Genomic DNA, 26857 nt, shown 5'->3' with positions numbered 1-26857 from the left:
CACCCTGCCTATCGCCCGTCCAACCAACCTCCCTGTTACCAGTCCAACCCCTTTCCAATGCCAGTATAGCCTCCCCTCCCCCTCTGCCAGTCCAACACCCTTCCCCCAGTGGTCAGTCTAATCCCCTCCCCACCGTCAGTCTAACATTCCTTTTCACTGCCATATACCTCCCTCCCTCACCGCCAGTCCACGACATTCACCCCCGCTGGCAGTCTAATGGGCTCCACACTCACCGCCAGGCCATTCCTGCCTCCCTCACCATGAGTCTGAACATCTCCCTGACCATGAGGCGTAACCCCATCCTTCCCCAATATCAGTCCATACACCCCCCCAACGACCTGTCCTCGCTACCCTCCACTTTGCCGCTCTGCTTTCGTTTATGGCAGCTTTCAAATCTTCAAAATGATTCACCATCTTGTTCCCTCATTGTATACACATCGCACAGAGTCACAAGTCATGGGATGGACTCCGAGTGGTCTCAGGTTTTTTTTCCCACACTTCAACAGAGCTCAAGGGAGAGTGAATGAGAAGGAAGAGGAGTGAGAGAGGAGGAAGAGAAAAAGAGGTGGTAGAGAGGAAGGGAGAGAGAAAGGTGAGGAAAGAAGGGTAAAATAGTGCAGTGAGGTCACCTGTAGTGTGACATGAACCCAAGGCCTACGTTGTCTCTCTCATACACTGCGGATAAGGATGCCCTGAGGCATGGTACATTGGCGAGACCGAGCAGACACTACAACAATGGATGAATGATCACTGCGCAAGAATCACCAGGCAGAGTGTTCCCTCCCAGTCAGAGAACACTTCAGCGATCGAGACATTGGGTCTCGGATCCTCCAAGGCGGACTTTGGGACAGGCAACAACGCAGAGTGGCTGAGCAGAGGCTGATAGCCAAGTTCGGTACCCATGGGGATGGACTCAATCATGACCCTGGATTCACGTCACACTGCAGGTAATCCCATTTTACCCTTCTTTCCCCACCTCTCTCCCTCCCTCTCTCCCTCCCTCCTACACACAGATACACACACACACACGCAGACCCTCTCTCATACATACACTCTCTCTCAAACACATGCACCCCCCATACCCACACCCACGCACACACCCTCGCACAGGCTTATACTCCATTACTCACGCACACATTTTACCAAGCTTCACACACATACACACACACTCTCTCTCTCTCTCACGTGCACACACACTAAAACACACACATGCACACTCTCTCTCTCTCCTGCACATCCACATAATTATGAATCTATGTGGTGAATTTGTATTTCAAATACATTCTCTTTTGCTCAAAAAGCACACAATCTGTAGGCAGTCATTGCAGGCAGTCAAACTATGTAATATTTTGTAAACTCCACTTTGGAAATAAAAGCAGTCTGACTCAAGATTGGGAGACAGACAGACTTAACCTCACACCTTTAATGCATTGTCTGAGCTGAGATGTCACCTTTGTATTTAAAATCTTTAGTTATCTTGAGAATGTAACTTAAAAGAAGTTTTGGGATTTACATATTAATGAACCAAAACCTTCAACCCATTCTAGGATGTGAAAGACTTAACAACAATCGAGGTATGTTCAAAATATCATTTCAGTTGCCTGACACAGTAACCTTTTGCTCTGAAGTCTGTGTCTTATGATCCTGCTCCACAACCACCTGATGAAGAAGCAGTACTTTGAAAGCTAATGCTTTCAAATTAACCTGTTGAATTCTAACCTGTTGTTTGTGGTTTTTAACTTCACTGGGAAAGGAGAAAGACACAATATAAACAGATGAATGACTAAGAGCTTCAGTCGTTCCAGTGATGTTGTCAAGGCTCACAATGAAGTAGTAGTGCCCTTCTCTCTGGGAAAGGATGCCCTGGTTCAAGTCCCACCTACTTCAGAGGTGTGTAATAACATCTCTGAACAGATTAATTAGAAAATATCTACCATTTGCCTACCTTGCGACACCTGAATGCTTGCTTCCAGTGCCTTTCTACATCAACATTTTCCAATCTGTAATCGTTTAACTAATTGGCTGCAACTCTAAAGGAGCTACTATGTTGCAATGGTAGTGCCTTCACCTGTGGATCAGGATACCCAGGTGCAAATCCCACCTGCTCTAAGAGGTGTGCAATAACATCTCTGAACACGTTGATCAGCTTACATCTTACTGCTTGCACCAGGCTGGCAAAATGCTGATCATTGTCTGAATCTCGAACTTCTTGATAGCTGCTTGGACATTTCACTCATTTGAATCAGTGCTTATAATTCCAGTCCCACTGCTTGACTGAATGTGGCCTCAGTTTTATTTTTCCACTCTATATATTCCCTTTGATATCTCATTTCACAGCTGTTTCCTTGAAAGGTTGAAAAGTGCAAAGTCTTTCCTGGTCACTCACCTAATGGCTTCCCTCTGCACTGCCTCCAGATTTCAAACTTCTTGCACTTTCAGAGCAACCTGCAGGCAGCACAGTGGCTCAGTGATCAGCATTGTTGCCTTAGAACACCCAGGTTCAATTCCACCCTCAGGCAACTGTCTATGTGGAGTTTGCATGTTCCCCCTGTGTATGCATTTGCTTCTGCAGGGTGCTCTGATTTCCTCCCACTGACCAAAGAAGTGGAGGTTAGGTGGATTAGCCATGCTAAATTACCCAAAGTGTTCAGGGATGTGTGTGGGTTAGCCCTGGGAAGTGCAGGGTTCCAGGAATAGGGGATGGTCAGTGTGAATTCATTGGGCTGAATGGCCTGTTTTCACACTGTAGAGATTCTATGAACTTCACTGATTGCGTCAGTTACTGAGAAGTGGGTGAGTTCTTGGTGTCCCATTTTGGAAAGGGTACCAAGAGAAATTTAGAAAGACAATACTGGGGCAGTTCCAGTTCTAAGGAGAGACAGGGAGAACGTGTGAAATTTAACACAATGAAGACATGTAATGATACATCATGGACCGATGAGAGGCAATATACACAACATCATACAGTGGTAAAGGGAGTACAAGTACAGAGATTGATATAAAATATATGTCTTAAAAACAGCAATATGGGATATTTGTCTTTATTAATAAAGAAATGATTTGGAGATGCCGTTGTTGGACTGGGGTGTACAAAGTTAAAAATCACACAACACCCAGGTTATAGTCCAACAGGTTTAATTGGAAGCACACTAGCTTTCAGAGCGCTGCTCCTTCATCAGGTGGTTGTCGTAGAGGAACAGCACACAAGAATCAGGAATTTATAAATCTTGAACATGAAAGGGTGGGGGGTGTGGAGTGAGAGAGAGGGAAGGAGGCAAAGAAAGGGATGGGGTGAGAGAGATTGCCCAGCAAGGTCTCAGTGTGGGATAAATCTGGTTATGTGGGGCCATACAGTTGTGAGAGCAGTTAGGTTGGAATCATTTGGGAAGTGTGGGTGCAGTCAATGTGGAATCATGATCGGCACTCCGTGTGGTGCCCTGAGTGACAGATAGACCTTGCTCATTTGGAGTGACCACCTTTCCTCTAAATGGTTAACATAACTTCCCTTTGACTTCCACAGCTGCAGACATTGGTTATCACAGATATGCTGGGTGTTTTCCATGTGACATTCCACTTCCTGTGAGGGAAAGCAATATCCCACAAGCAGAATAATGGCATGGTAGCCATTACAGGAGGTCTTAGGACAAGACTCACTACAGAATCTGAAGCACAAATTGTCAACACAAACTCTTGAATGAATGTCAGATGAGGCATTATGCTGAGCTCCAGTGCAGATGAATATAAGAGATGCCAATGGATTATTTGGAGAAGAAAATGTGATTTTGCCAAACCTCTCAGTCAATATTAGGCCATCTGCTCATGATCTGATTTCTGCTCAAAGGCTGGCTATTTCATTTCCTTCAATACAGTTGAATTGGTTGTGAAGTACTTTGAATAGTGAATGCCACAGTGAACAGGGCTGTGTAAATGCAAGATTCTCCTTTTGTTCCAGTTACAAGGCTTTTAAGATCAGTGAGACCCAAGCTGGGTTGAACAACCTTACCTCTGATGGATAATGCCGTCCACTGATGGTGTGTTCAGAGCCCAGAGTCTCAGTTTCACTCCCCCAGTGCAAATGGAGTTGGACAGCAGTGTAGCGATGAGATGCACAGATCATTTGCATGGTTGGAGGCAAGGCCATTTTTACTATAACAAACAATGAGCAGTCACTGAGATCTAAAGTCATTATCTGGCTCATTTCTATCTTGAACTATAAGTCCAAAGATGTGCAGGTTAGGTGAATTGGCCAAGTTAAATTGCCCATAGTGTTAGGTGCATTAGTTGGAGGTAAATGTAGGGAAATGAGTCTGGGTGGGTTGTTCTTCAGTAGGTCGGTGTGGACTTGTTGGGCCGAAGGGCCTGTTTCCACACTGAAGGGAATCGAATCTAAGCAGTTTCATTGCCAGATGGAGGCAACACCTTATCACACATGGAACCACAGCATTTGTCTCAGTGGGGAGTTTTTGGAGTCTGTGGATTCAATTCCCATTCCAGAGACTCAAGCACAAAATCATGACTGACATTGTAGTGCAGTAATGAGAGCCCTTTGCATTTTTGAAGGGGCCATCTATTGAATGGAATATTAAATGAAAACCACACCTTCCCTCTCAAGCGAACATAAAAGATCCCATTATACTACTTCAGAGAAGAGAATGGGCAGTTTTTTCAGTGTCCTGGCCAATATCTATCCATCACCCAAATCATAAAATGATTATCTGATCATTGTCACATTACTATTCAAATTGGCTGCAGTGTTTCCTCATTTATACAATGAATTATGTTTCCTGATTTATAACAATGAATGCAACTCAAAAATAGCCTGTAAAGCATTTGAGATGTCCTCAGGAAGCAAACAGTGTAATCTAAATGCAAGTCTTCTTTCAAACTCAGACCCTTGATTTCATGGATGTTGAATGAAGACAAAGATGATTTTGTAGAGAATATGCTTTATGTCCAGATGAAGGACTTATTCCCGAAATGTTGAAATGTTGATTCTCCTGCTCCTCGGATGCTGCCTGACTGGCTGTGCTTTTCTAGCACCACGCTCTTCGACTCTGATCTCCAGCATCTGCAGTCCTCACTTTCTCCTAGGTGTTTGATTTAGTTTGGTTATGGGAGATCACTGGGAATAGATGTAAACTTAGAGAGTTTTGAGAAGGTTTGTAGCTCAGGTTGAGGTTCTGGATGTAGGTTTGCTTGCTGATCTGAAAGGTTCATTTCCAGACATTTCGTCACCATACTAGGTAACATCTTCAGTGGCCTCCGGGCAAAGCCTGCTGATGATTTCTGCTATCTATTTATATATTTGAGTTTCTTTTGCTGGGTGGTGTCATTTCCTGTGGTGGTCAGTTCCTGTGATGATGCCATTTCCTGTACTTTTTCTCGGGGTGGTAGATGAGGTTTAACTCGATGTGTTTGTTGATAGAGTTCCGGTTGGAATGCCATGCTTCTAGGAATTCTCGTGCGTGTCTCTGTTTGGCTTGTCCAAGGATAGATGTGTTGTCCCAGTTGAAGTGGACATGACCCACTCTCACTAGTATCCTTACATACAGATAAGGAAGGACATCATTTCGACTGGGACAACACATCCATCCTAGAACAAGCCAACAGAGACATGCATGAGAATTCCTAGAAGCATGGCATTCCAACTGGAACTCTATCAAAAAATACATTTAGCTAGACCCCATCTACGACCCCCTGAGAAAAAGAACCGGAAATGACATCACCACAGGAAATGACCACCACAGGAAATGACACCACCAACCCAAAGAAACCCAAACATATAAATAGAAATCAGAAATAATCAGCAGTGCTTAATCCGGAAGCCCACTGAGGATGTTATCCAGTAAGGTAACAAAACGTCTGGAAATGAACCTTCCAGCTTAGTGAGCAAACCTACATTCATGGATGTAAATTACTACTGGATCGATTATCAACCTGACAATTTTGTGCAAAACTGGAGCTGTAGATGAGCTGGACAGATTTTGCTAACTGGTCATTCGATATGAAACATTAACTCTGATTTCTCTGTACAGATGCTGCCAGACCTGCTGAGCTTTTCCAGAAATTTCTGTTTTTGTTTCTGACTAACAGCATCTGCAGTGTTTTTTTTTAACATTTTAACATCTCAGTTACCTGACTAATTATATCCCTTTAATCAAGCTGATTGAGGAAAAAGTTGAACATGTTTTCCAAACATATTTAAATATTCAGATTCCTTTTGTTCTGATTGGTAGATTTTGCTCAGGATTCTAGTACCATATTTGGATTGGTTTAGCAAAAATGATTTGCTTTTGCCTCTTACCTGCATGCCCGTCATTGATTAAAGAGAAATTCTCTGCTGCTGATAGGTTGTAGCCTAGCAACTGGATAGGTTCCAGAGTTGGATCATACTCAAAGATGCCAGTGTGAAAGTCAATGGGTGACTGCTGATGATTCCCACATTCTGGATAGGTGGATTCCCAATGATCTTCCCCATGATCTCCTGGAAATGAAATCCCAATCATTAGTGTTGCTAATGCCTTGCTCAGATAATGGGTTAGCAACATATATAATATCTCACTAGCCAAACAGAACTAAGATCTCATTTTTTTGTGGCTCTAGATCACATTCTCCATTATCATGTGGTAGTTGAGAGATCATGTGACTATGTTAAAAATTATTTTTTTTCTCACAATAACAGAGGACTGTTTAGTCTGGCATTATTACCTAATGCTGGTCTCCTGTATTTTCCCCGTATCCCTGCATTACTATTTAAAAACCATCCAATGCCTCCTTGGATGCTCAATTGAACCTGCATTCACCACAATACCAGGCACTGCAACTAAACGTTGGTGAACTTTCTTTTCTCACATTACCCTTGCTGTGTTTGCACATCACTTTAATTCCATGCCCTTTTGTTCTTGTTTCTTTTACAAGTGGATACAGTTTCTCCCCATCTACTCTGTCCAGCCCAATCATGATTTTGAAAACCTAATTTAGATCTTCTCTCAGCCTCCTTCTCTCCAAGGAGAACAGTCTTAACTTCTTCAATCTATCCTCACCACTGAAGCTTCTTATTCCTGGAGACTCAATGATTCTGACCATGTGCTGTCCCCACTCAAAGATCCTCTAAGACAGGCACAGACCCCAGAAGCGTAAGAGTTGAAAAATCAGAATTCAAACATTTATGATGAAAAAAAATCACATCAGCACCTCTACTTTCCATCCAATGACAAATCCAAGTTGAAATTTAACTTTGTGGTAATATGGTGACTGACAATAGAGCACAGGCCTCAGTGTGAGGTGTGATTCCTTGATGTAAATGAAACTTCAATAGAGCTGTCACAATTTGATGATTTCAGGCAGTGATGTGGAAACCTTGCAATCTTGGAAATCCTTCAGAGCTAGTCTTGAACCAACACCAACCACTTTAACCTTTAATAGCAATGACTCATCCATGTATTGTGACTTATTTTGAGAGCAGTAGTGCTGGAAGAGAGTATATTTGGGATAATCTTCATTCAACTGTCCTGAGAAGCTTCACAAATTCAAAGAAAGTATTCACATTTCCAGAGTGCTTTCAATACTTCTAGTTGCCTCAAGCACATCACTGCCAATGGGGAGCCCTGAAGTAACTTTAACAATGCTGCAGCCAACCCAGACAGAATAAGCTCCTAAAAGTAGCAATGAGATTAAGTGATGAGACCAGATCATTTATACTTGGAGCTGCTGCTCAGCGATACATCTTGGCTGAGGGAATGCTGAGCTCTGAGGTACCATCATTGAGATGAGAAGGCAAAGTCCGTCACCTAATGTGAATCTGAAAGACTCTATGGCACTATTTCAAAGAGGAGCAGGGGAATTATCCCGAGATTTTTACTGGCAGATGGCACATATTTGGTGGGAACCATAGGAATGCAGATCATTTCTAAAAAAGGTTATTGAGTTAAATGTTGATATTCAGAGGCATTTAAGTGTACTTGTCCATGAGTTACCAAATTAACATAGAGATACAGCAAGTAACGAGGCAGCCCAATTGTATATTAACCTTTATTACAAGTGGGATTGGACTTCAGGAGATAAGAAGGTCTTTCTGCATAATGTCAAACTTTGACAATATCCCATTAAAATGCTCCACAGAAATCATGATTTGGAGATGCTAGTGTTGGACTGGGGTGTGCAAAGTTAAAAATCACACAACACCAGGTTATAGTCAACAGGTTTAATTGGAAGCACTAGCTTTTGGAGCGACGCTCCTTCATCAGGTAGTTGTGGAGTATAAGATCATCAGACAGAGAATTTATAGCAAACGTTTACAGTGTGATGCAACTGGAATTATATATTGAAAAAGACCTGGATTGTTTGTTAAGTCTCTCATCTTTTAGAATGACCATGTTGGTTTCAGTTCTTTCATATATAAATTGCAAAACTTTTTTTAAAGTTACATTCACAAGTGAACTTTAACAATAGGTGCCATGTCAGCTCAGATAATGCACTGAAGGTATGAGGTTAAAATATGTCTGTGCCCCCATGTTCAGACTGATCCTATTCCTAAAAAAAGGATTTACAGAATCTTGTGGATTCATGCAGTTTTAAGCAAAATAAAATGTAATTCTGCAAGTACAAATTCACCCCACAAACTAATGTGTGTGTGTGTAGGGTGAGTGGTTGTCACAGGGTGTGTGTATGTGCAAGTGTGTGAGTGACAAGGGGTATTAGTCTATGAGAGGGTGCGTGTGTGTCTGTGAATATGGGGGTTGTGTATGTGTGACCATATGAGAGACAGGTTGTGTATGAGAGAGGGTTTGAATGATGTATGTGTGTCTTTGTGTGAAAGAGTGTATAGTTAATCGGGTCATCTGTAGTGTGACATGAACCCAAGATCCTGGTTGAGGCCATCCCCATGGGTACCAAACTTGGCTACCAGCCTCTGCTTGGCCACTTTTCATTGCTGCCTGCGCCGAAGTTCGCCTTGGAGGATGGTCACCCAAAGGTCCGAGGTCGAATGTCCCGGACCGCTGAAGTGTTCTCCGACTGGGAGGGTCTGTTGATTGTTGTGTGGTGTCCATTTATCCGTTGCCATAGCCTCTGCTTGGTCTCACAAATGTACCAAGCCTCAGGGCATCCTTGCCTGCAGCATATGAGATAAGCACCATTGGCCGAGTCACATCAGTACCTGGTGCATACAAGGTGGGAGGTGTCCCCACGCTTTATGGTGGTATCCATGTCCACACTCTGACACGTCTTGCAGCAATCAGTGACAGGGTTATAGGGTGTTGTCCTGAAAGGTGGGCAGTTTGCTATGAACAATGATCTTTTTGAGGTTTGGTGGTTGTTTAAAGGTGAGCAGTGGAGGTGTGGGGAAGGTCTTGGCGAGGTGCTCATCCTCATTGATAATGTGTTGCGGACTGCAGAGAACATGGCGTAGATTTTTGGTTCCTGGGATGTACTGGACAATGAAAGGGTACCCTGTTGGTTGCAGCTTGTGTCTGTCTCCTGAGGAGGTCATTACAGTTTCTTGCTGTGGCACTCTTGTTAATATTTGTCAGCCAGGGCTTTCTGATTGGAGCAGGTTAACAGCCCCAGTCAAGGAACTCATATTCTCTGAAGTCCACCCGGCTGACCTCATTACAATCACTGTATCCCACTCCTCCTGAAACATTTTAGCACCGGATCAGGTTCCTCCAACTCAGCCTCTGACGTGGCACGGTGGCTTAGTGATTAGCACTGCTGCCTCACAGCGCCAGGGACCTAGGTTCGATTCCTGCCTCGGGTGACTGTCTGTGTGGGTTTTCTCCAGGTGCTCCGGTTTCTCCCACAACCCAAAGATGTGTAGGTTAGGTGAATTGGCCATGCTAAATTTCCCCTAGTGTTCACGGATATGTAGGTTAGGTGCATTAGTCAGCAGTAAGTATAGAGTAATAGGGGAATGGGTCTGGGTGGGATACTCTTCGTAGAGTTGGTGTGGACTTGTTAGGCCAAATGGCCTGTTTCTACACTGTAGGGATTCTATGTTCATGCCGGCAGCATGGAATGCACAGTAGCTCGCCTCTTGTTTCCAGAGCATCTTGGAAGAAATTCATTCCCTTCTTCAGGCAGCAAAAGCGTCAAGGCAGTGACATCTTGTGCTATCCATCTCAGATTCCAAGGTATCTTTAACGCTTGATGGAGAGTTTGAACTCCCGGGTTCTGGAACCATCAGGAGTTGGGCATGATTTGCTCTTGCAGCACTTGCAGTATTGCAGCTTTCATGTGGTCCACGTGCTTGTTCAGGACCATCAGACCTACCCAAACTTTATATATCACTGTACCTGACCTTGCACTGAACACGTCTCATACTCAAGCAAGGACATTCCTGTGGTTCCAACACCAAACTCCGCTCCCTGAAGTGAACTGTCTCTCTCACTCAGCCACGATGTGTTGAACTGGGTTGGATAAGGTCAGAAGTCACAAGACACCAGGTTATATTAAAATTACAAGCTCACAGAGCACTGCGCCTTTGTCAAGTGACAAAGCTGCCTTCATGTGTCGAAGGAGCAGCGTTCTGAAAATCTGTGATTTCAAATAAACCTGTTGGACTATAACCTCCTGTCATGTGACTTCTGACCTGGTTTCTCACATTAGCAAGGTCTTGTGTGTGGCATTAGCATTCCCACACCTCACCACCCCCACCCCGGTCTGGTAATATCAGGTTCAATCTGGTGCTATATCTTCTCAACTCCATTAGCAACTCTGCTGGAGCTATCCCTGTAGTTGCATGAGGGGTTGTCCTATAATAAAATGAGAACTGGGTTCATTTGGTATTGAGTGAAGCTGTCGGCTGTTTCTTTAATCCTGCCTTAAAAGTTTGGACTGCTCTTTCTGCCAGTCCAATGAATGATGGATGATATGGAGCTGCCCTTATATGGCAAATACCATTTGACTTTAAGAAATACTCAAACTCCCTACTGGTAAACAATGGTCAATAATCTGTGACCAACACTTCTGGGAGTCCGTACTGTAAAAAATGTGCGCAGTTTTTTTTATTGTCATCCACGTGTTTCACAAATGAATTCCATGCAGATCCAGCCATTTTAAGTGGGTGTCTACAATGACTAACAGTATTGAGTCCATGAAAGGACATGAACAGTCAACGTATTAGCTTTAAAATGGTGATGCACAAGGATAGACCGGATCTAAAAGTTGAAGTTCTAAATTGGAGGAAGGCTAATTTTGACGGTATTAGGGAAGAACATTCAAAAGCGGATTGGAGGCAGCTGTTCACAGCTAAAGGAATGGCTGGAAAATGGGAAGCTTTCAGAAATAAGATAACAGGAGTCCAGAGGTAACAGGAGTCCAGAGATAACAGGAGTCCACTCTAACACTGTTAGAGTGAAAGGAAAGGTGTAGGGAATGCTGGATGACTAGAGAAATTGAGGCTTTGGTTAAGAAAAAGAAGGAAGCATATATCAGGTATAAACAGGAGTGATCGAGCTAATCCTGAGAAGAGTATAAAGGCAGTAGGAATATACTTAAGAGGGAAATCAGGAGTACAAAGAGGGGACATGAGATAGTTTTGGCAAAGAGGGTTAAGGAGAATCCAAAGGCTTTTTATAAAGACAAAAGGGTAACTAGGGAGAGAATACAGCCCCTCAAAGATCAGCAAGGCAGCCTATGCGTTGAGACGCAGGAGATGGGGGAGATACTAAATGAGTATTTTGTATCAGTGTTTACTGTGGAGAAGAACATGGAAGATACAGAATGTGAGGAAATAGATGGTGACAACTTGAAAAATTTGCATATTACAGAAGAGGAAGTGCTGGATGTCTTAAAAGGCATAAAGCTAGATAAATTCCCAGGACCTGACCATGTGTACCCTACAAATCTGTGGGAAGCTAGAGAAGTGATTGCTGGGCCCCTTGGTGAGAAATTTGTATCATCGATAGTCACAGGTGAAGTGCCGGAAGACTGGTGGTTGGCTAACGTGGTGCCACTATTTAAGAAAAGTGGTAAGGACAAGCCAGGGAACTATAGACTGGTGAGCCTGACATTGGTGGTGGGCAAGTTGTTGGAAGGAATCCTGCGGGACAGGATTTACATGTATTTGGAAAGGCAAGGACTGATTAGGGATAGTCAGCATGGCTTTGTGCGTGGGAAACCATGTCTCACAAACTTGATTCAATTTTTTGAAGAAGTAACAAAGAGGATTGATGAGGGCAGAGCGATGTTTTTAGATTAGATTCCCTACAGTATGGAAACCGGTCCTTCGGCCCAACAAGTCCACACCAACCGTCCAAAGAGTAACCCACCCAGACCCATTCCCCTACCTTACCCTATATTTATCCCTGTCCAATGCACCTAATACTATGGGCAATTTAGCATGGCCAATTCACCTGACCTTTGGATTGTGGGAGAAAACCGGAGCACCCAGAGGAAACCCACATAGACATCAGGAGAATGTGCAAACTTCACACAGGCAATCGCCCAAGGTGGGAATCAAATCCAGGTCCCTGGTACTGTGAGACAGCAGTGCTAACCACTGAGCCTTGTAAATATATGGCTTACTTGTAAAATAGAGGGCTGGCTGCGAGTGTAAATATATTCGGCATTCGGACGCCTGTGGTGATGCGGTGTTACGTGGGTAGCAGGAGGTCACGTGATGCTCTGTTTCGCGCCCCGGAAGAGTGCGAGGAGATCACGTGGTGCTCCGTTTCGCGGGCCGAAGAAGATCACGTGGTGCTCCGTTTCGCGGGCAAAAGAAGGTCACGTGGGGTCGGACATCCGGGAACACGAGGAGGCGGAAAATGGAGTCAGATCAACAGCCAATCAGAAGACAATCCTACCTCAGTGATTGCATGACGTTTTTTATTGTATAAAAGACTGGGTCAGGGACAGCAATACTTTTTGAACTGACACACTTTGTAGTTTGTCAGGGACAGAAAGGTCTAGACCCAGAGCGCTGTATACTTTGTCCACTTACTGCTAAAATAAACTAAGAGTGTGAGATTGAATATCTTCTCCCATTGCTTCATTTAAAGAACACGCAGGACTAGGCTCACACATAGAAGAAAGTAAGTTGGTAGATTGAGCCAAAGTCCGACAGCCACCATGCCAGTTGACCTGATCTATTAGAACTTCAGTATGGCAGTTCCTCATGGTAGACCGGTTAGCATAGGTCTGAAGGGCATAGGTTTAGCATGAGAGAGGAAAGATATAAAAGGGACCTAAGTGGCAACTTTTTCATGCAGAGATGGTGCTTGTATGGAATGAGCTGCCAGAGGAAGTGGTGGAGGCTGGTACAATTACAGCATTTAAAAGGCATCTGGGTGGGTGTATGAATAGGAAGGGTTGAGAGGGATATGGATCACGTGTTGGCAAATGGGACTAGATTGGGTGGTGATATCTGATCAGCATGGATGAGTTGTTTCCATGATGTATATCTCTATGTAACAGAGTCCAGGGTTTACACGGCTATTCCCACGAATGTGGGGAGCTGCTGGTGGTAACCTTTGCCCTTGCTGGCACACTGGTGTCCACACCAACGCAGCTATGTCTGCATGCAATCCTCACCGCCAGACATACCTTCTCACCAGCATTTTTATTTTAAAAACTTCCTGACTGCCAGACCTTCCTTTGCTGTTTGGGTGTAGTTATGCACTACATTAGCCAAAGTCCAAAATGCATACACTGTTGGCTTTTCCTCTCCTCTGGCCACCCTTGAGATAACACTAATCTGATTGTGTACGGGAAGGCATTGCATGTTATCTGGGATCATTGTGAGCCAACACCTTGGAAGATGGTAGCTATTTCTTCACTTTCGTGAAAGCTATGGCTTGGCTACGTGACCAAACCAAGGCTGACCCTTTTTTAAGAGCTGATGCAAAGGTCAGGTTATGTATGAACTTTCCATAATAGTTCATGAGCCCAAGGAGAGACCTAATCTCCAGTATTGATGTGAGTGCTGGGGTATCTTTAACTGCCTTCACTTTATCCTCCAATGGGTATAATGCTGTATTGTCAAGTCGGTAGCCCAAGTAGGTCACTTAGTGGGCCTGGAACACATATTTTTCCCTTCTAAGGTGTGTTCCTACTATGGTGTGATCCATATAAGGACTATGTCCATGTTTTCTAAGCGCTCCTTACTGGTCTTCCCTGTTAATAGAGAAATGGTGACCTGGGTAGACCTTGAAAATCGTTTTCCATTTTGAAAAATTGTACAGGCTGACAAAACCCCAAATGACAGTCTCACATATTGGTACAGACGCTTATAGTGACTAATTGTAGCATACTTCTGGGAATCCTCATCTAATCACGTTTGCAAAAACGCATGGCTCATGTCCAGCTTCATGAAAGACATCCCTCAGCCTCCTGATAGCTTTGCATATAAACTCTCTATGCTAGGGACTAGGTATTTATCTAGCTGTGAAAAGTGACTTACCATTTGTTTAAAATTTCAATAAAGGTGAACTGATCTGTCATGCTTCACTATTAGTATGAAGTATGAAGCATGACATGGTACTGCCTATTCCTCAAACTGGACTGGTTTGATGATCCCTTTGCTTTCCAACTTTCTGATTTCTGCCTCTATGTTTACCCAGAAGGCAAGTAGTACTGTGCTAGCCTTGCTGAATCATGGCATTACTTCCTGGTCAACATGCAAGGTGTCCTAAGATCCTTTGACAGTCCATCAACCTTTCTGAAAGACTTCCAGATATTTAATTAGGACTTTACTCAGTCTAATGTTCAATTAGAACATTTTCTAATTGAAAACTGTTCATCCAATCGAGGTGAATCTTTCTCAACCAACTTCACCCATCAAGCTTGGGCCCAAGCCTTTTACCACATTCAATGCTAACTGAACCACTTGCTTCTCATAAGAAACCCAGAACAAAGGTGTACCCTTAATCAAAAAGGTTCTGCAGTATAGGTTTCCTGAAGAAGGGCTTATGCCCGAAACGTCGATTCTCCTGCTCCTTGGATGCTGCCTGACTTGCTGTGCTTTTCCAGCAACACATTTTTCAGTATAGGTTCTCAGTCTAGCCGAGGTCTTGCACAAACTTAAGACTTAACGTCCAGAGCTAATTTTGTGAAAAACTGGTTCTGCGATCACTGAAATGGCTGTGTCACTGTTAAACACAATTAGAACTGTGTGACCATTTACTCAGGCGTTTATTTTGATTGGTTCTGATTAGGAAGTTGCTAAGCAATTTAACTGTTCCAAACCAGATGTAGGTGGACTTTCCTGGAAACAGGCCTATGAGTTCTCTTACTCAATTTTGGTTTCGTGGGACGTTTTTGCTGTCTTGAGTCCACATATTGCCATGGCTTGACAGTGTGGATCTTGAAGAAAATTTTAACCATTTTGCCAAGGCTTGGCTTTGTTTTGGGATTTTGCCATGCACTGACCTCGAGTTCTCCTGTAGGAAATGTCCTGAGTGTGCTATGCAATTGCCTTCACTCAAGTGATGTACCCCAAGCTCAGTCGGACTGCTGAGGGTGACCACTTCCAATGGAACACCCTGCAGCTCATATGCTCCAGTTGCCCCATTGTCCAATTACAAAGCCAGTTGTGTAGCCTGTTTGAAGTCCAGTTGGGCTTCCGTTAGTAGGTGCTTTTGCATAGTTACATACCAAACAATTGTTCAGCACTCTTTTAAGGGTTAAACTAAAGTCTCGTGCTTCTGCCAATCATCTCAACCATCAAAAATCAAAGTACAGATTCTCCTGATTCTCGAATAGTGCCTCAATAGTGTCCAGAATTAGAGGAGGCTTGGGGCTATAACATTCCTTAACTAAATCTCTCAACTCTCGAAAGATTTTAATATCTGGCACCTCAGGGAAATTTAAGTTCCTGATAACTGTAAAAGCTGCAGGTCCACAAGCTGTCAGGAGAATTACTCGTTGCTTTTCATCTACCGCAATGCCATTTGCCCAGAAAAAAGATTATGCATTCTTTCCACTGTTATGGACCAGAATATACCTCCTCGAAACATATTAAGAAGGTAGCCTAGGGCCTAATATTTTCTTATTTTAAAGGTAAATGCGAGTGCTGTGTTCCAGATGCAATTTGATTGGTCAGACTAAGCAAAGCACAATTTACTCAAATGCTATCGTTAAAATACAATTAAAGATAAAAGAATTTGGAATAACTTAACTATATTGGAAAACTTAACAGAACAGTATATACGGTAAATATTACTAATTAACTGTTCCAAAATAGTAACATATAGACCCTAGCAACATCTGCCAAAAGCTAACTAAAAATTCTGGATCTGTTAGAACCTGACCACAGCCACTCAAGCTGCTTCTTTTGAATCAACTTTAAAAAAACCCGAATGCCTCACAGGTTGTTTATCTTCTTGTAGACTGCTCAAAACCTCTCCCTCAGTCTCTCTCTAAAAGATACCAGGGCAAAACACGCTTCTTAAAGCCACAGCATCATCACACGACATACTGGGCCCAATCTTCAATGGCAGTCTTGAATGAGTCCATAAGACCATAAGACCATAAGACATAGGAGTGGAAGTAAGGCCATTCGGCCCATCGAGCCCACTCTGCCATTCAATCATGGCTGATGCGCATTTCAGCTCCACTTACCAGCGTTCTCCCCGTAGCCCTTAATTCCTCTAGACAACAAAAATCTATCAATCTCGGCCTTGAAGACATTTAGCGTCCCGGCTTCCACTGCACTCCGTGGCAATGAATTCCACAGGCCCACCACTCTCTGGCTGAAGAAATATCTCCGCATTTCTGTTCTGAAATGACCCCCTCTAATTCTAAGGCTGTGTCCACGGGTCCTAGTCTCCACGTTTAACTGAAACAATTTCCTAGCATCCACCTTTTCCAAGCCATGTATTATTTTGTACGCCTCTATTAAGTCTCCCCTTAATCTTCTAAACTCCAACGAATACAATCCCAGTATCCTCAGCCATTCCTCATATGTTAGACCTGTCATTCCAGGGATCATCCGTGTGAATCTCCGCTGGACACGTTCCAGTGCCAGTATGTCCTTCCTGAGGTGTGGGGACCAAAACTGGACACAGTACTCCAAATGGGGCCTAACCAGAGCTTTATAAAGTCTTAGTAGTACATCTCTGCTTTTATATTCCAACCCTCTTGAGATAAGAGACAACATTGCATTCGCTTTCTTAATCACGGACTCAACCTGCATGTTTACCGCTGGACACGTTCCAGTGCCAGTCTGTCCTTCCTGGGGTGTGGGGACCAAAACTGGACACAGTACTCCAAATGGGGCCTAACCAGAGTTTTATAAAGTCTTAGTAGTACATCTCTGTTTTTATATTCCAACCCTCTTGAGATAAGAGACAACATTGCATTCGCTTTCTTAATCATGGACTCAACCTGCATGTTTACCTTTAGAGAATCCTCGACTAGCACTCCCAGATCCCTTTGTGCTTTGGCTTTATTAATTTTCTCACCATTTAGAAAGTAGTCTATGCTTTTATTCTTTTTGCCAAAGTGCAAGACCTCGCACTTGCTCACGTTAAATTCCATCAGCCATTTTCTGGACCACTCTCCCAACCTGTCTAGATCCTTCTGTAGCCTCCCCCCTTCCTCAGTACTACCTGCCTGTCCACCTAACTTCGTATCATCGGCAAACTTCGCTAGAATGCCCCCGGTTCCCTCATCCAAATCATTCATATATAATGCGAACAGCTGTGGCCCCAGCACCGAACCCTGCGGGACACCGTTCGTCACCGGCTGCCATTCTGAAAAAGAACTTTTTATCCCAACTCTCTGCCTTCTGTTAGACAGCCAATCCTCAATCCATCCCAGCAGCTCACCTCGGACACCATGGGCCCTCACCTTGCTCAGCAGCCTCCCGTGTGGCACCTTATCAAAGGCCTTTTGAAAGTCTAGATATACCACATCCACTGGGTTTCCCTGGTCTAACCTACTTGTTACCTCTTCAAAAAATTCCAACAGGTTTGTCAGGCATGACCTCCCTTTACTAAATCCATGTTGACTTGTTCTAATCAGACTCTGCTCTTCCAAGAATTTAGAAACCTCATCCTTAATGATGGATTCTAGAATTTTACCAACAACCGAGGTTAAGCTGATTGGCCTATAATTTTCCATCTTTTGCCTTGATCCTTTCTTGAGCAAGGGGGTTACAACAGCCATCTTCCAATCATCTGGGACCTTTCCTGACTCCAGTGACTCTTGAAAGATCTCAACCAATGCCTCTGCTATTTCCTCAGCCACCTCTCTCAGAACTCTAGGGTGTATCCCATCGGGGCCAGGAGATTTATCAATTTTAAGACTTTTTAACTTTTCTAGCACTGTCTCTTTCGTAATGGCAACCATACTCAACTCAGCCCCGTGACACTCTTTAATTTTTGGGATATTACTCATGTCTTCCACTGTGAATACTGACGCAAAGTACTTGTTAAGTTCTCCTGCTATTTCCTTATCTCGCATCACTAGGCTTCCTGCATCAGTTTGGAGTGGCCCAATGTCTACTTTTGCCTGTCGTTTGTTTCTTATGTACTGGAAGAAACTTTTACTATTATTTCTAATATTATTGGCTAGCCTACCTTCATATTTGATCCTCTCCTTTCTTATTACACTCTTTGTTATCCTCTGTTTGCTTTTGTATCCCTCCCAATCTTCTTATTTCCCACTGTTCTTAGCCACTTTATAGGATCTCTTTTTTCTTTAATACATTTCCTGACTTCCTTTGTCAGCCAAGGTTGTCTAATCCCTCCCCGGTTAATCTTTCTTTTCTTGGGAATGAACCTCTGTACAGTGTCCTCAATTATACCTATAAACTCCTGCCATTTTTGCTCTACTGTCTTCCCGGTTAGCCTCTGCTTCCAGTCTATTTTAGTCAGTTCCTCTCTCATGCCCTCATAATTACCTTTATTCAACTGTAACACCATTGCATCCGATTTTGCCTTCTCCCTTTCAAACTCCAGACTGAACTCTATCATATTATGGTCGCTACTTCCTAAGGGTTCCCTTACTTTAAGATCTTTTATAGAGTCTGGTTCATTGCAAAGCATTAGGTCCAGAATAGCCTGCTCTCTTGTGGGCTCCATGACAAGCTGTTCCAAAAATCCATCCTGTAAGCATTCCATGAATTCCCTTTCTTTAGATCCACTAACAACATTATTTACCCAGTCCACCTTCATATTGAAGTCTCCCATGATCAATGTAACCTTGCCTTTCTGACATGCCTTCTCTATTTCCCGGTACATGTTGTGTCCCTGGTCCTGACCACTGTTAGGAGGTCTATACACAACTCCAATTCTGTTTTTTTTGCCTTTGTGGTTCCTCAATTCCACCCACACAGACTCCACATCATCCGACGCTATGTCATTCAATACCATAGATTTAATTTTGTTCTTAACTAACAAGGCAACCCCACCCCCTCTGCCCACCTCTCTGTCTTTTTGATAAGTTGAAAAACCATGGAGGTTTAACTGCCAGTCCTGACCCCCCTGTAACCAAGTCTCTGTGATGCCTACTACATCATAATCATTCACTATTATCTGTGTCATTAGTTCATCGGCTTTGTTATGTATGGTACGAGCATTCAGGTAAAGTGCCTTAATGCTAACTTCCTTATCATTAGAGATTTTGGAAGTCATATGTCCTAAGTTATCCTTGCTTTTTACTGTATTCTCAGTCTGCCTCAATTTTAAATCCGCCTGGAAACATTCTATCCTGCTGCTTATCTTGCCATTTACCTCCATACTCCCTGTCGCTTTGACTTTCCCTTCCCCCCAACTCAGAAGTTTAAAGTCCTACTGACCATCCTATTTATCCTCTTCGCTAGAATATTGGTACCTGATCGGTTCAGGTGGAGACCGTCCCAATGGTACAGATCCCCCCTGTTCCAAAACTGATGCCAATGCCTCATGAAGTGGAATCCCTCTTTCCCACACCAATCCCTTAGCCACGTGTTTACTTGCCTAATTTTCTTGTCCCTATGCCAATTGGCACGTGGCTCGGGCAGTAATCCGGAGATTATGACCGTTGAGGTCCTGTGCTTCAATTTCCTGCCTAGTGCTTCGTAATGCCCAAACAGGTCCTCCACCCTAGTCTTGCCTATGTTGTTGGTACCAATGTGGACCACAACAACTGGATCCTCCCCCTCCCGCTCCAATATCCTTTCAAGACGGTCGGAGATGTCTCTCACCCTGGCACCGGGCAGGCACACACCATGCGAGGACTCCCGATCCGGCTTGCAAAGGATACTATCTGTCCCCCTAATTATAGAATCCCCTATAATAACTACTTGTCTATTAGCTCCCCCCTCTTGAATGGCCTTCTGCACCATGGTGCCGTGGTCAGCTGGCTCATCCTGTCCAGAGCCCTTTTCCTCATCCGAACAGGGAGCAAGAATCTCGTGCCTGTTGGACAAGGTCAAGGGCTGAGGCTCCTCCACTCCTGAACTCCGGTTCCCCCTACCTGCCTCACTTACAGTCACACTCTTTGGGAGTCAAGCTTCCCAAATAACAGCATGATGCTTACTCCAACTCAAAGAAGACTGTTGCAAGTGAATTTCTTCAGCAGTGTGCTTCTCTTTTGTTGCTTTTGAAATATCGCCACAAAGGCCAGTATCTCATCACCAAATGACCCTTTATTCACACATGGGGAGTCCTTGATACTTATCCAGCTTCTTCAGAGCCAGCTCTCAGAGTGAACAGAACCTTTGACTCTCTTGTTTATATCTGTCAGCCAGGGTTCCCTGATTGGAGCAGATTAACAGCCCCAATCTGGGAACTCATATTTAATGAGGTCCACCTGATTGACTGGTTACAATCGCTACATACATGGCAGTACAGAATGTAGCTTGGCCTCAGAGGGAATGCAACAAATGCTCATGGATTTCTGGGGGGTGAGATTAACTATAATAGGATTATATCCTCCAGAGTTTAGAATGGATGTGCTTCCTTTGAACAGATAAAATACTTCAAGTATTTAACAGTAGATGCTGAGGGGCTATTTGTCCTGCTTGGAGGACAGGACAAGATTAAGATGACTGATGAGTTCAGACTATGAGACAGTGAGGACTGCAGATGCTGGAGATCAGAGTTGAAAAGTGTGGTGCTGGAAAAGCACAACAGGTCAGGCAGCATCTGAGCAGCAGGTGAGTAAAGGGAGGTGGAGAAAATGTGTTTGGAGTCATACGTAGCACAAGAGAAAATGTTTGTGGTTGTTGGAGGTCAGACATCTCAAGTCCAGGACATCATGCCTCTGCAGTGAGTGGGACTTGAACCTGGGCTTCATGCCTTAGATGAAGGGACACTGCCACTATGCCATAAAACATTCCTCTCCTTGTATTACAGGATAGATATTTTTCTATATCAACCTATTCAGAAATGTTATTACATGCCTCTGAAGTGGATTGAACTTGAATCCAGGCCTCCAGTTCAGAGGTAAGGATGCTACCATTGTACTACAAAAGCCCCCCTGTGCCAAACCATCTTCATCTTCTTAGATTAGATTAGATTACATTACATTACAGCGTGGAAACAGGCCCTTCAGCCCAACAAGTCCACACCGACCCCTACATTTACCCCTTACCTAACACTACGGGCAATTTAGCATGGCCAATTCACTTGACCTGCACATCTTTGGACTGTGGGAGAAAACCGGGGCAGTCAGGAGGAAACCCACGCAGACACGGGGAGAACGTGCAAACTCCACACAGTCAGTCGCCTGAGGCAGGAATTGAACCCAGGTCTCTGGCGCTGTGAGGCAGCAGTGCTAACCACTGTGCCACCGTGCCGCCCAAACTCTAACCACCGTGCTAACCACCATGCCACCGTTCTTCATCATCCTTTCCTCCATCACAAGGTTAGAAGTGGGGATATTCAGTAATGTTCAGCAGCTTTCGTGGAACCTCAGGTACTGAAGCAGTCTGTGTCAATATGTAACAAGACTTGGACAGAATCTTGATTTGAGCTGACAAGTGACGAGCAACATTTGCTCCACACCAATGTCAGGCAATGATCATCTCACACAAGAGACATTCAAGACACTGAATCACCCAGAATTGGGTAACCACCACAATGAAGCATCCACCTATATTGCATGAATAAATATTCAAATTAAGTCAGACTGTCACAACTTTTACAATGTCTTTTCAATTTCCACATTTAAGCACCAATTTGTTTTATCCTAAAGTTTCATCATATTTCTACTGATGTTAACAATGAGAGCTCTGAGCCTTCCTTTTCTTTTGGAAGCAATCTTTGACTTAACAACTTATACGAAGAGGTTGGAATTAACTCAGTTATTTTCTGAATGCTGTCATTTGATCTGACAAAAATCCAAACCAACCTTTCCAGCCACCAGTGTTATCATGTAAGATTTAAATTGCTTCACCCGAAACTAACACTTGTAGGTTTCAAAATCTACCTTTCTTCTCAGAGTTTCACATGTTAACAAGGTTCTGAATTCCCAGCAGACAATAAATTAACAAGTTATTAGGCGAGAGAAAGAAGCAAAACAGCATTGTAATTATCGAGAGAAGGCAACATTAAGTCCTGTTACACTTCTCAAATTTAGCATTTTTTTTAAATAGTAAATTGTAAGAATTCCCTTCAATGAATGTCTGGTGTGGTGCAGAGTTACATTGGTCAAAAATCCCAGATCACAATGCTGACCCTGCTTTCAGTAACACATCTTGAAAAATGTCCATGTTATAGAAGAGGTGGTACTGGATGTCTTAAAACGCATAAAACCCAGGACCTGATCAGGTGTAGGCAGAAGTGGGTACTGCAGATGCTGGAGATTAGAGTTAAGATTAGAGTGGTGCTGAAAAAGCACAGCAGGTCAGGCAGCATCCAAGGAGCAGAAAATCGACGTTTCGGACAAAAGCCCTCAAAGGGCTTTACCTGAAACGTCGATTTTTCTGCTCCTCGGATGCTGCCTGGCCTGTTGTACTTTTCCAGCACCACTCTAACCAATCCTCTCTGATCAGGTGTACCCTAGAATTCTTTGGGAATATAGGGAAGTGATTGCTGGGCCCCTTGTTGAAATACTCACATCATCGATAATCACAGGTGAGGTGCCAGAAGACTGGAGGTTGGCTAACGTGGTGCCACTATTTAAGAAAGGTGGTAAGGAAAAGCCAGGGTACTACAGGCCGGTGATGGGCAAGTTGTTGGAGAGAATCCTGGGGAACAGGATTTGGAAAGGCAAGGACTCATTAGGGATATTCAACATGGCTTTGTGTGTGGGAAGTCATGTCTCACAAACTTGACTGAGTTTTCTGATGATGTAACAAACAGGATTGACGAGGCCAGAGCAGTGGACATGATCTATATGGAATTCAGCAAGGCGTTCGACAAGGTTCCTCTTGGGAGACTGGTTAGCAAGGTTAAATCACATGGAATAGAGGAAGAACTAGCCATTTGGATTCAGAAGTGACTTGAAGGTAGAAGACAGTGAGTGGTGGAGATTTTCAGACTGGAGGCCTCTGACCAGTGGTCTGCCATAAGGATCGGTGCTGGGTCCACTCACTACTTTTTGTCATTTAAATGAATGATTTGGATGTCAACGTAAGAGGTACAGTTGGCATGAATGTGTTGGACCGAAGGGTCTGTTTTACATCTCTATGACACTATGAGTCTCAGTGGATTGGGGAGGTGAGGGGTACAAATGATTCCAGACCCTCTGATCAAACAAAATACAGTAAATATAATTTGAACCAGATCTGGGATGTTGCATTGGTGAGGTCATCACACCCTACTGTGCCGTCCAATTAGCACTAATCTTAGATAGGAGAAAGTGAGGACTGCAGATGCTGGAGATCAGAGCTTAAAAATGGGTTGCTGGAAAGCGCAGCAGGTCAGGTAACATCAAAGGAACAGCCTTTCCTGAAGAAGGGCTTATGCCCGAAACGTCAATTCTCCTGTTCCTTTGATGCTGCCTGACCTGCTGCGCTTTTCCAGCAACACATTTTTAAGCACTAATCTTAGATAGTGTTGGTGTAGAACTGAGACAATTGTGAACATGACAGATAGATACCCAATAAATGCAAACACTAACACTGAGCTGCAATCAGTTTGCTGTTGAACTGTGGAAACAGCCAGTGCCCACTTGAGTGTACAGTTGGACAGTGTGATGTAAAATGAGCCTTCTTTGACTAGGAGGGAAGAAAAAAAAAGCAAGAAGCACTCACCAGTGTAAGTCCACTCGGATACTGCAAAGAAAATATGAAAAAAATTATTGAAATGAAGTTATGAAGTGTGCATTATTTATCTTTGTACACAGTCAAACACCACTGGTTAGATTTTGGTGGAAAAATGTCAATGGTGCATGTGAACATGACGGTTAAGTTGGTCAGTAAATTCAGGAGATGAAGAAATATTTGGGAAAAGGAGAGAATTGCAAATCACTAAATTTGCAGGTTGATGTACTCTCATTTACTATTTGCTTAAAGTTGGCAACATATCCCCTTTAATCTCCACATTATCTGTAAGAGGATGCTGAACTTGCAAATTAATTACCCATTAGTAAAATTCAAAGATGGTAAATAGCAGAACATTTTTTACACCACTTCATAGATGCTAAGGCAATGGCCAGCAATCTCTAACTCAAAGAAGAAACAGTATATCTTGTACAATCTCAGTCTGGTAAGTAATAAATAGTTGTTGAAAATTAAAGTTACACTTTTTTTACTTTTTCTTTGCCCCCTCTCTCAACTAATCTTTTCTTTCCCTCAGTTTCTGCACCAGATTTAATCCTTTGAAGGAGCAGCACCAGCGGACTGGGTTGTAAATCTTAAATCTACTGTTCAACGCTGTAGGGATTCTATGATTCTAAGTTGAATAAATCCAGAATAAAAGAATAAACACAATAAACCAGAACAACATACAAACTCCAATTCCCCAATATACAAAATATCCCATTTACCAAGTGCAGGAGCGATTCGCTGAGTGAAACTACTGCACTTATCCGTCCAGACCCTGGTAACTGCAGCTCATTAAATTAACCTCAGACATTCCAGAGCTTTGCTCCGTTTCAGAGATCCTGGTCTCATTTATCAGCTAAATATCCAGTGGAAAACCAATCAGTCTGAGGACTCTGAAGCTCACCCTCCCCTACTATTCCCCCAGGCTGAGGAAACATCAAAACTGACTCCCTTCCAGTCTGCGAGGGCTCCCTCACTGACTCTTCTGCAGCCTGTCTGACCCCCTCAGTGATTTCCCCCAACCTGTGAGGGCTTCCTCATCCAAACGCCAGTCTGTGGGGACACCCCTAGGAACACTGAACCCACAACCGAGTGAAATTAGCCACAATGAAACTAAGTGAGATGCCTTAATTAAACCTCCTATTCTCCCACCTTCCTCACCCCGAGACCACCCCCCTCCACTCCAACGCTGAAACTCACCCTACTTGCCTCGCACCCCTCCAAACCCTCGCCCTCTTCATCCCTCATCCCCAAACCCTCACTCACCTCCAGACGCCAGAACTCTGTTCCTTAGATCCAGGAGGCGAAGAATGAGAATCGCTGATCTCCAGAAACACGATCGTGAGCCGAGGGACATGATTCAGACTCCAGCTTCTCCCCTCTCCGACTGAGTGTCTGGGCTGTTTCTAATGAGGGTTGGGGGTGGGTTCGGCCCAGCCTCTCTGGGCGTTACTGTGTAGAGCTGCAGGACACGGTGGGGCCCGTCTAACCGGTTCAAATCTTATTTATTTATTTACTCATTCATTAATTGCATTGCGAGATCTGTTTTGTCTAGTCAGAACAGCCCCCTCACCAGCTCCACCCCCTGTCCCTGAGTGAGGGTCAAGGGGCTGGAGAAGGGGATAATGTATTTCCCCAAAAGTGTCGCTCTCTTTCCTCATTCTGCATTCACGCTCTACATTTCATTGTTTCTCTGAAATGAAACAAAGAACGGCGGGTGCTGAAAATCAGTAATAAAAATAGCAAATGCTGGAGAAGCTCAGCAGATCTGTGGGAAGGAAGCAGATTTTCTTTCAACTCCAACGACCCAATAGTTTCTGTTTTATTTTCACTGTCTCTCTTCGGCGGCTTCAGAAATCTTCCCAGATTGAAGTAATTGAATTTTCTGTAAATTAAAAAATACCAGTGCCTCAAAAAAAAAGATTTGTAACAATCAGGTTAAGAACTGAAGCAATAAAATAATGATTGAAATATTCGGCCATGAAGTGGGGACCGCCTGGACCAGCAAGCAATGGGAAGGTTAACGGTCTCACACTGCAGCCTGGTTAAATATGGACAAAGGGGAGGGGGGGAAGGGGAGATGAATGTCTAACTCCATACATCTCATTGTCATCAATTACCAATAACTTCAAACAAAAAGCCGTGATACCGGAAAAGCTGAAACAAAAACAGAAATGGTTGGAGAAACTCAGCATCTCTAGGGGAGATTCAAATTTTCTGTGGGGGGAGGGTGCATTAAAAAAAGTTTGTGTACTTGCACAAGTCCTAAAGCAGTTCTGCACAGCATATCAAGAAATATAAACTTTGAGTCGTACTTTACCAGCAAAGACCGATGGCACTTCACCCTAACTCGGGATACTATTTGCCTACATTTGAGGCAATTAGAGGCAACTGAACCCAGCCTCAGTGTATTTTGGCAGAATACCTTAGACTGTGGTCCTTCTGTGAGAAAGAGCAACGATTCCTTAAACCCTGGAAGTCAAAGGAGACTGAAGTAGCCTGTGATGCTTTGAATAGGGGAACTACGTGTAAGAAATGGTGTCGAATGAGTCATCCCTTTAATGGGAAGTCATATCCAGGTTGAGAACAGACTGGTTTTGTTTGCAATCAGGTTCCTGTTTTGTTTTCTGGGTGCAGACTGGAGACCAGTAGGAACAAAACAGAAGGTGATGAAATGGCTGACAAGGGAGCAGAATGAGAGAAAAGAAGCAATAATGGAGAGGC

The 26857-nt window shown here is 43.7% G+C and overlaps 1 protein-coding gene across 4 annotated transcripts in view; it reads right to left on the bottom strand.

Moving 5' to 3' along the window:
- Nucleotides 1-26647, bottom strand: part of ca12 (carbonic anhydrase XII) — a 100485-nt gene extending 73838 nt beyond the window's left edge. For 3 of the 4 annotated variants that reach the window (XM_043680137.1, XM_043680140.1, XM_043680141.1), the window contains exons 1-5: nucleotides 26559-26647; nucleotides 25400-26018; nucleotides 24122-24142; nucleotides 6305-6484; nucleotides 4004-4146 (exon numbers count right to left, since the gene is read on the bottom strand). In XM_043680137.1, coding sequence (XP_043536072.1) covers nucleotides 4004-4146; nucleotides 6305-6484; nucleotides 24122-24142; nucleotides 25400-25490 — 435 coding nt within the window. In that variant the 5' untranslated portion in view covers nucleotides 25491-26018; nucleotides 26559-26647. Of the gene's footprint in view, nucleotides 1-4003; nucleotides 4147-6304; nucleotides 6485-24121; nucleotides 24143-25399; nucleotides 26019-26448 lie in introns of all 4 variants that reach the window. The other variant, XM_043680139.1, reaches the window with a different exon arrangement.
- Between the last annotated feature and the right edge of the window lie 210 nt (nucleotides 26648-26857).

This window comes from Chiloscyllium plagiosum, chromosome 40 (assembly GCF_004010195.1).
Source record: "Chiloscyllium plagiosum isolate BGI_BamShark_2017 chromosome 40, ASM401019v2, whole genome shotgun sequence".
In the NCBI taxonomy this organism is placed as follows: Eukaryota; Metazoa; Chordata; class Chondrichthyes; order Orectolobiformes; family Hemiscylliidae; genus Chiloscyllium; species Chiloscyllium plagiosum.
The sequence above is the reverse complement of the archived record's forward strand: the minus strand, read 5'-3'. Positions and strand labels throughout refer to the sequence as shown.